The sequence below is a fragment of the Sinocyclocheilus grahami genome, unplaced genomic scaffold, assembly GCF_001515645.1.
Source record: "Sinocyclocheilus grahami isolate Dianchi unplaced genomic scaffold, SAMN03320097.WGS_v1.1 scaffold253.1, whole genome shotgun sequence".
NCBI lineage: Eukaryota > Metazoa > Chordata > Actinopteri > Cypriniformes > Cyprinidae > Sinocyclocheilus > Sinocyclocheilus grahami.
This window is the reverse complement of record NW_015505432.1, coordinates 2,272,195-2,287,193: the sequence shown is the minus strand read 5'-3', so window position 1 is coordinate 2,287,193 and position 14,999 is coordinate 2,272,195. Positions and strand designations below refer to the sequence as shown.

General features: G+C 36.6%; 2 protein-coding genes across 2 annotated transcripts in view; one reads left to right on the top strand and one right to left on the bottom strand.

The window, feature by feature from the left end:
• LOC107598612 (APOBEC1 complementation factor-like) overlaps nt 1-2,295 on the top strand; it is an 8,952-nt gene extending 6,657 nt beyond the window's left edge. The window contains exon 4 of the mRNA XM_016290009.1: nt 1,166-2,295. Within this exon, the coding sequence (XP_016145495.1) occupies nt 1,166-1,305 (140 nt within the window). The 3' untranslated portion in view covers nt 1,306-2,295. The remainder of the gene's footprint in view (nt 1-1,165) is intronic.
• A 2,332-nt stretch (nt 2,296-4,627) lies between these two features.
• asah2 (N-acylsphingosine amidohydrolase 2) overlaps nt 4,628-14,999 on the bottom strand; it is an 11,950-nt gene continuing 1,578 nt past the window's right edge. The window contains exons 4-19 of the mRNA XM_016290046.1: nt 13,418-13,594; nt 13,158-13,285; nt 12,614-12,691; nt 12,349-12,469; nt 11,927-12,052; nt 11,023-11,109; nt 10,822-10,930; nt 9,994-10,109; nt 9,676-9,770; nt 9,547-9,586; nt 8,389-8,487; nt 8,178-8,273; nt 7,936-8,088; nt 7,540-7,596; nt 7,354-7,442; nt 4,628-5,141 (exon numbers count right to left, since the gene is read on the bottom strand). Coding sequence (XP_016145532.1) covers nt 4,943-5,141; nt 7,354-7,442; nt 7,540-7,596; nt 7,936-8,088; nt 8,178-8,273; nt 8,389-8,487; nt 9,547-9,586; nt 9,676-9,770; nt 9,994-10,109; nt 10,822-10,930; nt 11,023-11,109; nt 11,927-12,052; nt 12,349-12,469; nt 12,614-12,691; nt 13,158-13,285; nt 13,418-13,594 — 1,770 coding nt within the window. The 3' untranslated portion in view covers nt 4,628-4,942. The remainder of the gene's footprint in view (nt 5,142-7,353; nt 7,443-7,539; nt 7,597-7,935; nt 8,089-8,177; nt 8,274-8,388; nt 8,488-9,546; nt 9,587-9,675; nt 9,771-9,993; nt 10,110-10,821; nt 10,931-11,022; nt 11,110-11,926; nt 12,053-12,348; nt 12,470-12,613; nt 12,692-13,157; nt 13,286-13,417; nt 13,595-14,999) is intronic.

Genomic DNA, 14,999 nt, shown 5'->3' with positions numbered 1-14,999 from the left:
AAAGAGAAAGGAAATATTGAAATCGCATCATATGACCCCTTTAATTCAAAAGGAAAACAAGTTTTCATTCCCCATTAACAGATGTTCATCCTTGTTTTAAAGGATTAGTTCACTTCTGAATTAAAATGTCCTCATAATTTTCTCACCCCCATGTCATCCAAGATGTTCATGTCTTTCTTTTTTCAGTCGAAAAGAAATTAAGGTTTTTGAGGAAAACATTCCAGGGTTTTTCTCTATATAATGGACTTCAGTGGGGTTCACTGGGTGAAAGGTCCAAATTGCAGCTTCAGTGCAGCTTCAAAGCATTCTACAGAATCTACACGATCCCAGACGAGGAATATGGGACTTATCTAGCGAAACGATCGGTCATTTTCTAAAAAAAAAATTACAATTTATATACTTTTTAACCTCAAACGCTCATCTTGTCTAATTCTGTGCGAACTCTCTGTGTTCCGGTATGGACAGTTATGGTGTATCGAAAAACTCCCATCTCATTTTCTCCAACTTCGTCTGGGATCGTGTAGAACGCTTTGAAGCTGCACTTTGGACCTTCCACCCAGTGAACCCCACTGAAGTCCACTATATAGAGAAAAGCCCTGGAATGTTTTCCTCAAAAAAATTATTTTCGACTGAAGAAAGAAAGACATGAACATCTTGAATGACATGGAGATGAGTAAATTAAGAGGACATTTTAATTCAGAATCCTTTAAGCCTAACTTAATTTAATTTCGTTCAGTTTATCAGATAACATCATGTTTCATGTTCAATATGCACCTCAAATGAATGTATCTTGTTTTAATGATGTTTAGGTGTTTGTATTGCAAAAAAAAATTGCAATATGGCATCTAATGCCATGTCTTTATAAATGTAAGACCTTATTTTCTTTTGTTAGGCCTTCATTTGTGGAAAGGCCAATTAAGATATTTTAAAGACCTGCAGAAACCCTGGTATTTAGAGAAATGTAGATACTCTTTTTCTGTAACCCTAAGTTATTTACATGGATTAATTATCCAAACCCATCTCATTTTATTTATTTATTAATGTATTTTAGATGAAGTGGTCTTGTTATCTCTTACCCACATATGTGCATTGTAAGGTTAAGAAAACTATTTTAAAAAAAGAACACCTACGGCTTTTCAACAGTCCATTCCTTTTATTTTCACAGGTTATGCAATTGCCAGCACCACTGCTACCCAGCTGAAACAGGCTGTTTCTCTGGGTCAGGACATGACTGCCTATGCAACCTACGAGGGTTACCCTGCCTTTGCTGTGGCAACCCGTGGGAATGCATATGGAGTGTTTTAAAACCTTTAACTAACAGTCTCTGTAATGTCAATGTTAACCTGTTCCATGTATTCTGTCGTGTCTATAGGTTAGTAGTAATTGTTTGTTTAGAGTTTATGAAAACTTTATTTCTTCCCAAGTGTTTTTTGAGCATTTTTGCGATTTGGAAGTATATGAGTCATCTTTTGACTTAACTCAGGAAGAGGGCTGAAGGCTGCCAACAACTCAATCCCAAATGTTTCCAAAAAATGTCACATTTTACGTTTTATTGCTGTTTTTCAAGGCTTGAATTCCGTTGATTTAAACATTATTTGTGTCATAAATTGTGGTCATCCAGAATGGTGACTTTATATATATATATATATAAATTAGAGAAATTTAGGCTGGACCATTGTTCAATGCTGCCTGCTGCCTTTGAACGATTGCATTTAACAATGAATCATTACAATTGAATGTAATTTCGAAACACATAGTAATATTCCATTGTGCTAAGTTTTATCCAAACATTTACTTTACTAAGCTTTGGTATTGTATTTAAAGTGGTTTGTTTTTGTGTTGGTTTTCTTTCAGTATTTACGTTAACACCTAAGTACAGAGAGTTTTAACAGATTATACCCATTCATACACTTGTGTATGTATCTGCAGGTTTTAGGATCATTTTAGATATGGTTGACACTTTGTATCTGGTTCGTTTATTGGTAGTTTTGCAATATTTTATAAGATATTTACAGGCTTGCTACTATTTTCCCACTTCATACGTTTTCTAAGTGGGGAATGTAAGAGCATTGTTTAAATACACATGGACACATTTTTGTTATACGTGAAGATGCCTTAAAGGTGACAGTATTAAAGTTTGTGTAGCACTTAGAACTTATTTTTATACCTGACTTCCAACTCTGTTTGGAGGAACTTTGTTATTCGATCATAGAGTTTTTGAAATTATTTATTGTCTAAGTGATCGACATCAGATCTGGAGGGAGAATTGGACAGGCATCATCAGGACAAAAAAAATAAGCTGAGCTCTTCATAGTGCTACAAAGAAAGAGAGTTGTGAAAATATAATTCTAATAAATCAACTAACCATCAATAAATCAAATTCACTTCTTGACATGTCTCCTGACTACTTGTTTTGCATTTGTGACACATTTTAAATGATCATGAAACCCTAAAACACATTTTTTGACAATAAGCATATGTACAGGTTGCACATTCAGTAGTTCCCTTTCAGGAACTCGAGCTGCGTCGAGACGCTTTGGGAACGCCTTCAGCGTGACAACACTCTGAATCACGAGTGAAATCAGTCCAATGAATGGGCAAGAAGTCACGGACAGGGTGACGTAGTGACCAGGAAGCTATAAAAGCACGTGCAGTGGAAACAGCGGCAGCTTCTGTCATTCAGTGAAGCGCTCTGTGTGTGTATGTTTTATTTACTGTTGTCTGTCACTATCTCCAACAACTTAAGCAAGTCAAAGGCTAAGACAAATAAGGGCAATGATAAAGGCAAACATCAGTTTAGGCTGTGTGTTCTTCCCTGCCCTCGTTACATCACGGGCGGGGATACACACAGCCTTTGTGTTGTTTGCCTGGGAGTGAAGCACACTGAGTCAGCTCTCGAGGGGGTTGACTGTCCGCACTGTGAGCACCTCTCGCTGCGGACGCTTCGCTCCCGGGGGGCTCTCTTTGAGGAGGGAGCCCTTGCCAGGCGTTCCTCGTGGCTCAGGCCCTGCTGCTGCCGAGGCAGAGCAGCGGCGGCGGTCGTGGAGATCGCAAATGGATCTGGCGGAAAGAATGGAGATGGGCAAGTCCCTTTCTTCTTCCTCAACCTCCAGATCCAGTGCACCCTCCCAGGGTTAGGATGCACGCTCTGCGGGTTTTTCCCCCCCGGGTAGAGGGCTCGACGCTCAGGCTATCGTCCTCCCAGGAGGGCGATGTAGAGGGCTTCGATGAGTCCCCGCAATCCGCCCAGTATGAGGAGCTTGTGGAGGTGATAACTCGTGCAGTGGCCAAGTTAAATCTCGAGTGGTCCACCGAGAAGCAGGCTGAGCTGACGAAAAGCAAGTTAGATGAGTGCTTTTTACGGTCGAAGCCGCTCCCTCTACACCGGGGCTTGCCGTTTTCCCCCAATCTCCACACCGAGGTGTCGAGATCGTGGTCGAGTCCATACTCGGCACGCCTCTCCGAGTCCCTCCCTTGTTGATTATTCTAACATTACGGGACTAAATGAGTGCGGTTACAGGGCGATGCCCTGGGTTGCCGCAGAGAGGTATCTATGGTTGACCCTGTCAGAAATAAAAGACAAGGACAAGGTCTTCCTCCTCAACGCCCCGCTTGCACCTTCTGGCCTATTCGGCGACGCTGTCAACTCAGTTGTCGACAGGTTTCAGGAGGCCCGTAAACAAGTGGCGGCATTTCAGTGGTTCCTGCCTTGCTGCTCTCTAGCTCATGGGGCTGTTGGAAGGGAGCAGCCCCAACCATGTGCCCGCTCCTCATACAGAGAGGTGCAAAAGCTGAGCATCGCGACCTGTACTCCCCCGCGTGGTGACTGGGGGTCACGGGGAGAGCGACGCTCACGGTTGAAGGCTTCGAAGCCGAAGGTCGATCTGAGGACTGTCCTTCTTGCTAAGAAGTCTTCGACCAAGAAGAGGGCAGCTGAGGGCAGCCCCTGCTGGGGAAGAGTGGTGTACACCTCACTACACGGTGCCTGAACCACTTTCAGTGCTATTTAGCACCATGTACAGTAGGTGTGTTTCATTGTCTCATTTTTGCTCTTTGCATCACCAAACTATGCTACACGGGTCAAGTCTTTTCAACATGGCAGAATACATTAAGTGCATGACCAGCAGTATGTGTAATGAAAACTTTTTTATGGAAAACTACGAGTCTTTACAAAAACATATTATATCTATGTAATTTTTAAAAAATCAGAATTTAACTGAATGCACCTTTGGGCTGAAAATAGTAATTTTTCGAGCTTTTGAGCCATTTTTTCTTCCATTTGAAAGGTGCTTGCTACTTTTATAAAACAAATAGTGCATAATTAAAACAAATTTAAATAAAAACTTGGGTTCTACGTGTGCTGCCTAATGATAATGTGAACACATATTGTTTATTTTAGCAGTTAGAGACCAATGGAACAGTTTTATAGATATTTTTATACTTAACTAAACAATTGCTATACCTTAGAAATCAATATTATAAAAAAGGAAAGTTCACCTTGCTGAAACAAACAATGGAAACCATCACAGAAATTCCAATGGTTTCCACTACAAATACCATTACAAACCATCAACTTTTTACCATTAAAACCATTAAAAATTGTTTCCTGTAGTGTGTTTTGGGGACATATTCCATTAGGTTTTATTGGTTTTATCAAGCCATCAATAGAAGGTGACCAATTACAAGGAGAAAACCACAGGCACCATTACAGTTTTCATTAAAACCAATACATTTTATTGGTTATCTAATACATTTCTATTGTTTTTTTTTTTTAGCAGGGCAGTGTCTGTGAATTTTACATTTTAGTACTCTCACTGTATGAAAGTTTAAAGACAATGTAAAGAACAACAACGTTTAGTTATTAAGTTAATTGAACACTGCCTTATGAGCAGCTAATATCTGTCAGCCTCGCATCTAATGATCTTTCTCAGTGATACACTGATCAATAGTAGTAAAAACTTTTGGTGACTTTGAAAGCATCAGAAGTGCCCACATATGGTGTGGTGATGGTGTTGTTATCCATGATTTGTTTGTAGTGTCCAAAGTGTTGAATCCGGTAGGTTCCTGTCTGTGCCGTGAGCGGGATGTGCCACTCCACTTTTGACTGACTCCGGCCAGCAAGTCCTTTAATCCAGTGAAACCTGAATACACAAAACGTGTCTACATTATAGTGCATATTGATTTTTAATTATTAAGTTGGCTTGAGAAAGCCAACTCACTGAAATCCTATTTAAACTTCTTCTTCTGAGACCAAATTTTAAAGTGCATCTCCTCCTAGACTTTTAAAGCTACAACCACCAAACTTTCTATCTTTCTAAGGGTTGCTATTTTTTTTCTAACTGATCCGGCTTACGGTTTTCGTAAACCAGACTATCAAAACCACCTAAAATCCCATAGACTTTCATTGAGGGGGTGAAAACTTTTATACAATAAGACGTATGATGTATTTAAAGGGTTAGTTCACCCAAAAATGAAACTAGCTTGAAAGATTGAACTAACCCTTTAAGCTGTCTATTGCTATGGCAAAGTTTAACAACTCCCTACTGAAAAAAAACCCCAGCCTAAGCTGATTGGCTGCTTTGGATGGTCTCTCAAGCTGGTTTTAAAGTGGTTTTGGCCACTTTTTTAGTGGTCTTAGCTGTTTTTTACCTGTTTTTTTACTTAATCAACTGTTTTTAGCTGGATTAGCATAGAAACATGTTAACAACATGCTAGTAACTTGCTAATCATGCTAGAAAAATGTTAACAAAATGCTAGTAACTTGCTTATCATGCTAACAACATGCTAGTAACAAGCTAATCATGCTAGAAAAATGCTAGTAACTTGTTAATCATGCTAACAAAATGCTAACACCATGCTAATCATGCTAGAAACATGTTAACAACTTGATAAAGATGCTAGTTACAAGCTAATCATGTTAACAACATGCTAGTAACTTGCTAATCATGATAACAACATGCTAGTAACATGCTATTCATGCTAGAAATGTGCTAGTAACTTGTTAATCATGCTAACAAAATGTTAACACCATGTTAGTAACGTGTTAATCATGCTAGAAACATGCTAGCAACATGCTAGTAACTTGCTAATCATGTTAACAAAATGCTAGTAACTTGCTAATCATGCTAGAAACATGCAAACAATTTGCTAGTAACTTGCTAATCATGGTAACAACATGCTAGTAACTTGTTAATCATGCTAGAAACATGCTAACAAAATGCTAGTAATTGCTATTCATGCTAGAAACTTGCTAATAACTTGGTAAACATGCTAATCATGCTACAAACATGCTAGTAACCTTCGATAAACAACACGCTAGTAACTTGTTAGACATGCTAACAACATGCTAGTAACTTGCTAATCATGCTGGAAACATGCTAACAACATGCTAGCAACTTGATAATCATGCTACCAACATGCTAATCATGCTAGAGACATGCTGGTAACTTGCTAATAATGCTAACAACATGCTAGTAACACCCTAGCAACCACCCTGAGTACCCTAGCAACCACATAGCAACACCCTATCAACCACCAAGAATACCCAAGCAACTGCAGAGCAACAGCCTAGCACCCACCCCAAGTACCCTAGCAACCACATAGCAATACTGTAGCAACTACCCCAGGTACCCTAGAAACACCCTAGCAACCACCTTGAGTACCCTAGCAACCACCCTAGAAGCCACCCCAGGTACCCTAGCGATCTGTTTTTCTATGTCTGTTCTTTTGATAGACTGTATTGCCTTCAAAACATTCAAACTTTAATCTTTAAAACTATTTTAAGTATTTCAAACTACTTCAAACTAAAAACCTTCAAACTTCAAGCTTTTAAAACTTTTACAAACTTTCTGGCTAGGCTTTTTCAAGCAAACTTAAAGTTTGTCTACGAGCTATACTATCTAGTTAATATTATAATTTAACATTTTTACATGATTTTTCCCAGTTTTGAAATTTAGGTTTGTCTCTGCGCTCAAAGAATTTTAAAAACTGATATCAAATAAATCAACACTCAATCAAAAAACTTCAATGCCCTTTTATCAGTTCCAGTTTTGCGGACATACTGTGTTTTAAATACTCAGACTGTCTAATCTAGAATTCCAATAGGGATCACACATGGATTTTGGCCCGAGGATTGAACTGGCTATATAATAAGTGATAAGACCTTGACTCAGCGTTTGCCTTATCGGGGATAGACCGTGAAAGATACCATCAGCATTAAGACAGCTTTATTAACTCAACCTCTAAGGAAAAGTATAGAATAATACAAATGAATATGATAACATTAGCATTTAAAAAGCATAAACAATGCCTCTTTCTTCAGCATGTACTGTGTGTCTGTAGGAAACACATTACCTCGTTTCCCACGATGCATCTGTGTGAACTATTTCCCATGAGTCGGTGTCGTTGTGAAACCTCTCCACTGTGACAAATGTCTTATCTCTCTGATATCATAATCACCACAGATTAGTTATATCTCATACATAAAGGAGCATGTTTTGCACAAGATTATTGTACAGTTACTGCTACTAAAGAACTCACAATATCTCCAGAGTGTCTCGGGTTTCCAGCGACAAATGTGACAGATGCAATTTCTCCCTTCAGAATAAATAAATCAGATAAAGCTTGTCAATTTATAATAGTGAGCGTATCTTTCACTAGTACAGTGTTAATGTACAGTCACATTTTTCACGGGCAAAAAAGTCCATTATCAACAGCATAGCAGTTTTTAAAAAGAAGTCACATTCAAACCAAGCATCTTTATGTTGGCCAATGCAGCAAAATCACATTTTTATGTTACAAAAACGAACTTTTCACCCTCACGTGAAACTCCCAAACATGTGGATTCCTATTGAAATAATTGATTTTGCCCGCAAAATTGCGCCAAACAATGGTAAATGTGACTGTACTGTTTCTACATCACAATTATTGACTTACCACTTTATAGGAAGGGTTAACCTGCTCTAAGATGTCACCAAATACGGTGTCAGCTGGTGCTAAATCTGCCACTGGGTCCTTCACTTGATTAAAAAGTTTGTCTTCATCAAAGAAAGGGGGATCAGGACCTTTCGGCAGATCTCTTATTGTTCCCTGTGGAAGATTGGTTTATTCATGAGATCAGCCAGGCCAATTCAGTTCATCAAAATGTCACAAATGACTGTAAGGCAGCGGAGTCTTACATGAGCTATAGCTTTGGCCAGGCCTCTGTAGCGCTGGATATAAGCCGAGAGAGTGTGAGGGCCAAAAATAGTGGATGCGCCCTCATATCGCTGGATCTGTGAGGATAGAGGAAAAAGACAGATGCATATTTTTTGGGATCACTGATGCACTTTGGAGCACCATGTACTGTAAATACCATGACTAAAACCATGTGTTTTCTAGCATACACACCTGATACTCTTCATATGTTGTGATGTAGTGGGTGTAGATGTTGCACAGACCAGCAACGACCACTTCTGCATTAGCGAAAGACTCTTTCACCTCCAACTCCTATGGAAATCATGTGAAATGGTTATGACGTCAACTTAAAAAAATATATATAATAATTCTGTACCTCTGAACATATTTTAAAATAAAAGTTTTTCGGTAACACATTGTTTGAAGGACAAATTCTCACTATTAGCTAGTTGCTTATTAGTAAGCATATTACTAGCATATCGGCTGTTTATTAGTACTTATAAAGCACATATCAATGCCTTATTCTGCATGGCCATATTTTAAATCTCTTAATCCTACCCTATACAAACTTAACAACTACCTTACTAACTATTAATAAGCAGGGAATTAGGACTATATTAAGGCAAAAGTTGTAGTTAATAGTTTGTTAATAGTGGTTTTAAACAAACGTGGATAACTGGTCAAAAGTTAGAAATATATATATATTTTTTTTAATGTTTTTGATGTAATAAAAAATATTTAGGTTATTCCTGTGATGCATTTCTTTAGTTTTCAGTGTCACATGACCCTTCAGACATCATTCTAATAAGCTGACTGGCTGAAATATTTCTTATCAATGTTAAAAAATAGTTTTTGCTGTTTAACATTTTCGTAGAAACTGTCATACACTACCATTCAAATGTTTAAGGTAAAGATTTAAAAAAAATTGATCAAAAGTGACAGTAAAGACATTTATAATATACAGTAACAAAATATTTATATTTTAAATTCTGCAAAACAGCAAACAGCAAAAACTATTTTCAATGGTGATAAGAACCATTTTTAATAATTCAGCACCAATAATAATTTATCAAATCAAGCACCAAAATCAGCATATGAGAATGATTTCTAAAGGATCGTGTGACACTGAAGACTGGAGTAAAGATGCTGAAAATTCAGCTTTTGCATCAGAGGAATAAATTACATTTAAACAAATATTAAAATAGAATACAGTTATTTTTCATTTTAATTACATAATACAAAATTACTGTTCTTACTGTATTTTTGATCAAATAAAAGCAGCCTTGGTGAGCATAAGAGACTTCTTTTAAAGTAATTAAAAAGTCTTAAATATTCCAAATGTTTTACCAGTAGTGTATGTGCAATTCGTACCTTTTTGACTGCCTCTCGTATTCTTCTCCCTGACATGGTACTAGAACATAGAAAACAATTCGGGGTAAACCATATTGGCTCATTATAGAGCCACTGTTTTCTATATTAAACTTTCTTAACAGAACTCACGTAAATTCTCCTGGGACCGCAACTATGGCTAAAGAGCCAATAGTGATGATCTGAACGTCCACAATGGCTGGATGCCATGGGAGGGGCGAATTCATCTGCATAAAAACAATTATCAATGTTATTATTTCGAAGCAAATAAAACAATCCGACAGGTGTTATTAATACATACTTGCCATTACCTATTGTCACGTACTTGTAAAAAGTGCCAATTCTTAAGCGATTTTCCCTTTTGGCACATTCTTATCTTAACAAAAGATAACGTATTGTATATTAGGTTTTATAATTCTGCTTCTTCATGAGTTCTAATTGTCCTCATACCTCCCCAGTGCTGAAGAGGATTGGTTTAGGCCGATGACAAGCTGTGGTCTCGTTGGACGGCGGTCCCAAAACTGCATCTCTTATTCCATCCCAGAAAGGATCTCCATTTGTATCCCCTGGTCACAAGCATAACCATACTTCTGTCATGACAACTCTCGGAGGATGGTAATGTACATGACAATGCTAATGTATTTGGTCTTGGCGGAATAAATTGCAATTTGACCGTGTTTTCTTACAATTCACCCAAAAGTGTAAACTATTATTATAATATAAATGACTGAATTATTGAATATAGAACATTTATTTAAAGTTGCTTTAAAACAATGTGTATTTTAAAAAGTGCTATTCAAATATACAGGTGCATCTCAATAAATTAGAATGTCGTGGAAAAGTTCATTTATTTCAGTAATTCAACTGTAATTGTGAAACTCATGTATTAAATAAATTCGATGCACACAGACTGGAGTAGTTTAAGTCTTTGGTTCTTTTAATTGTGATGATTTTAGCTCACATTTAACAAAAACCCACCAATTCACTATCTCCTTATGAAGTATTCTAATTTGTTGAGATGATTGTGAATTGGTGGGTTTTTGTTAAATGTGAGCCAAATCATCACAATTAAAAGAACCAAAGACTTAAACTACTTCAGTCTGTGTGCACTGAATTTATTTAATACACGAGTTTCACAATTTGAGTTGAATTACTGAAATAAATGAACTTTTCCATGACATTCTAATTTATTGAGATGCACCTGTAATTGATTTGAGTACTCTTTTAGAACATGTTTCTGGTCTCATTAGCCGTATTTTATGCACAGGAACCCTGTACTCACTGTATGAGTTGAGTTCAATGGGACAGTCTCATCGGTCATGTTGACCCACTGATGTGCGCCGTAAACGGGCCCATGTAGCTCCTGCTTTGCTCTGCTGTACAGCTCCTGCAGAACAAATTGACTAGGTAAAATAATGCACTCACACCACAATCACTGATACATATCAAGGATCAAACAATATCACAAATGAGACAAACCTTTGCTTTTTTGTACATATTCTCTCCTATCATCCTGGTACTTTCAAACATGTCCTCACCCGGTCCAAAAGCTAAGCATTCTTTTTTCTGTTGAAAGGCACATGGAGAGTGAACTGAGTGAAGTGTCTTCAAATATTTAAGTTGAAATACAAAACTTAATGTTTCAATTAATCAATCAATCAATCATATATATATACATATAATTTTTTGTTTTATTATTATAATTTTTTATAGAAATTATATACATTTTATTTGAAAACATCGACCTTGTATTTCAATGTAGTATATAATATAGATAAATAAAAAAGAAATTTACTGTATTGCAAATTCAACAATCACACAAAAGAATATTTTAATTAGTGGAATGTGACCAAATTAATATATATATATATTATATATAATATGTATAATATAATATATATAATTTTGTTTACATAATATGTGTGTACTGTTTATATTTATTATGTATATATACTGTAAATACACACACATGCATGTATATATTTAAGAAACATGTTACATTTATATATTAAATATATTTATATATTATATAATTTATATGAATATAAATATATACATGTAAATACATGTAAACATGTGAATATTTTCAAAATATATGCTGTATGTGTGTGTCTTTATATATACATAATAAATATACACAGTACACGCACATATATTATGTAAACAAAAACTTTAATTTTGGATGCGATTAATCGCGATTAATCGTTTGACAGCACTAATATATATCTATATATATATGTATACATTTTACATACCGTGTCCTTAATACCCCACATATTGTGTGTAAAAATGAAATAGTAAATTAAAGGTATTCTTAGTACAAGTCTATAGTAAATTGTGAACAATCCTGTTAATATAATGCATGTTTATAATAATAACTCACTCCACCGATGGGACAGGAGCTGTTAAGGTAGTCACACTTCTCGCCTGTGTTCACACAGACGGGGCCGAGAATGTTGGGAGATGAATCTCCAAGATTACTGGAGGAAAAGCCGGCTACAAAAGGACCCTGGAGGTACACAGAGTGTGACGCATTAGTGCGGAGCTTTTCATTCTGTCCCCGAGTCAAAAAGTCTATTAAAGATAACTGCCGACATAAGCAACAGAAATGTTACAGATCTTGCATAATACCAGCATTAATTAACATCTTCAGTAAACCTCCTCTGTGTTTAGAGCATTTATTGGCTTTATTGAACGGCAAAATGTCCTTGTGAACTCAAGTAGATTACAACTAATAAAGACAATTAATTAACCTTGAAGATGGGGCTCAGTGGGAAAGCTGTAATTAAAAGGTTGACCTTTTACCTCACCGGGTAGAAAGCCAATGTTTTTCTCTTGCTCGAAGGCATAAGAGGCGTAGCCGAGGTTGTCTGAGCTCACCATGCGATTGGTGTTATTCATACTGACGGGATGAACAGCAAACCAGCTGAGGACAGATACATAGCCAATAAATGAATGCATTGCATTTATTATCAATGTATTTAGTGAAGTCAGTTACCTTGAAGACCATAAGATCTTGCTATGTTTGCACTGAACCGTAAGACTTTCCAAAGTAAATGCTATATTATACCTGAGCAAGCCCATACCATCCCCATCCAGATCTGTGAATTTCAGGATGACAATCTGCTTGTCTGTGTTGAATTCATATCTGGGTTGGAAACAGAGTCAGAAATGAATGTGTTGTGACTTACAGCTGTATTGATGGTAGGGGATGTTTGTCACATTTTACTGTAAAACAACTTTGAGACAAAACTGCAAATACATAAATGTTCAGCTAAAAAAGTTATTTCCGTTTACTTCCCTTTGTCGTACCAAACCTGTATGACTGACTTTCTTCTGTGGAACACAAAAGAAGATATTTTGAAGAATGTTGGTAACCAAATGGTTTTGTGTCCCATTGACTTACATAGCATGAATACAAAATACTATGAAAGTCAATGGGACCCAAAATGGTTTGGTTACTAAGACTCTTCAGAATATCTTGTTTTGTGTTCTACAGAAGATAGAAACATGAGACCTTTTTATTTTGGGGTGGACTATCCCTTTAATAATAAAAGCTGGGTTACTTTAAACTGCAGCTGGACCAATATGAGCACATCAGCAAACAAACAAACCTGTTTCTCTCCTCCTCAGGGTTGTTCATGTATGAATGTGGGCTTCTGTTCAAGTTGCTGTCGACTAGTTGTCCTTTATTTATAAAAATTCGTCCAGGTCTCAAATTCCTGTGAGCTAGATCAATGCTCTGATGCAGAGGATGGAAAATATTATAAATGACATGCTGAAGGCATTTACATGAACTAATTCAAAGGGTACACATTTATATGTTAACATATCAGAAATGCATTTCAAATAAGAGCAGGCCAGTAAAGCTTACCTTGACTATTCCACTGACGATGGCTTGTATAGACGGCTTAATGTAGCCTTTACTGGTGATCATAAAGAGGGTGTACTGGAAATAGCCACCCACGCCTGCATGTGTGTGTGTGCCACTAATGACCACATTGTCCTGTCTGTACAGGTCTCCGTATTTCGCCTTAAGCTCTTGCAGAACCTAAAATGGTTTGGGACGATGATATTTAAATTCACCCTCATAATGCAATTCTAATGAGATTTGGGCAATATTGCGATTAAACTTTACCTCACGTAAACACGATCAAACTGATGTGATTAAAGCTCATAATCATAGGAATTATAATAGTAAAATTTGTGGTGCATGCTGATTTGAAAATCACAATAAAACGGCATGTAAACACAGTCACTAACAAGTAAAAATATGCCAGAAATGATCATAAGGAGAAAATCTAGTTTGAAACATGAGTCAGATTATTAGATATGCAAGATCTTTGTATTAATTTTAGTTTCTCAGATTTTTAAAATTCGACATGTTATACAGTTCTGTACTAGACATTTGATTTAATCATTCCCAAAAAAATGTCAGTTGGTGTAACATAATTAAATAAAATAATAATAATAACAATACAAAACCCTGACAGCTTTATTATAATATTTAATTTAAAAATAATCTAAAATATTTTTCAAAGTAGAAAGTATGAATAAAAATTTAAAATTGAAAAGCTTTTGTAGAATATTATTATTATTATCATTATTATTAAACGTGTTCTTTGTATTTGTGAAATTTACTAGCAATTTTCCTTCACTGGGTCACTGACAATGTGTGTGTGCGTGTGTGTGTGTGTGTGTGTGTGTGTGTGTGCGTGTGCGTGTGTGTGTGTATATCATTCCGTTTGGGGTCATTTATAATATGTGACCCTGGACCACAAAACCAGTCTTAAAGGTGCTGTATGTAGGATTGACACCGAGTGGTTGAACTAGGTATTGCAGTCCAAATTCTAAATATTGGAGTGGGTTTTTTTCACCCGGCCCCTCCTCCTCAGACTTGACACACACACAGGTTGCCAGACTGATGACACCAACAGGAACCAGCGCACTTGACGATGAATGAAATGAAATACGCTGTGTTTTCCGCCAACTGGCAACCCGGAGTCCCGAAATACAATTGGGTAAATTGGCAGTGGGCGGGTTTCACAAACCAAAACAGAGACCGACATTCCGGCACGGAACGCACATTTTCAAAGGAGAATAACTGACTGTAGCATTGTTTTTCAGATAAACAAGTATGTTAACTTAGCATGTTTCTATATTCATATTATGGTATTTTTATGCTTTAGTATACTCAAAAACTTACGTACAGCACCTTTAAGTCGCTGGGGTATATTTGTAGCAATAGCCAAAAATACATTGTATGGGTCAATATTGATTTTTCTTTTATGCCAAAAAACATTAGGATATTAAGTAAAGATCATGTTCCATGACGATATTTTGTAAATTCCCTACTGTACATATATTAAAACTTAATTTTTGATTAGTAATATGCATAGCTAAGAACGTCATTTGGACAACTTTAAAGGCGATTTTCTCAATATTTAGATTTTTTT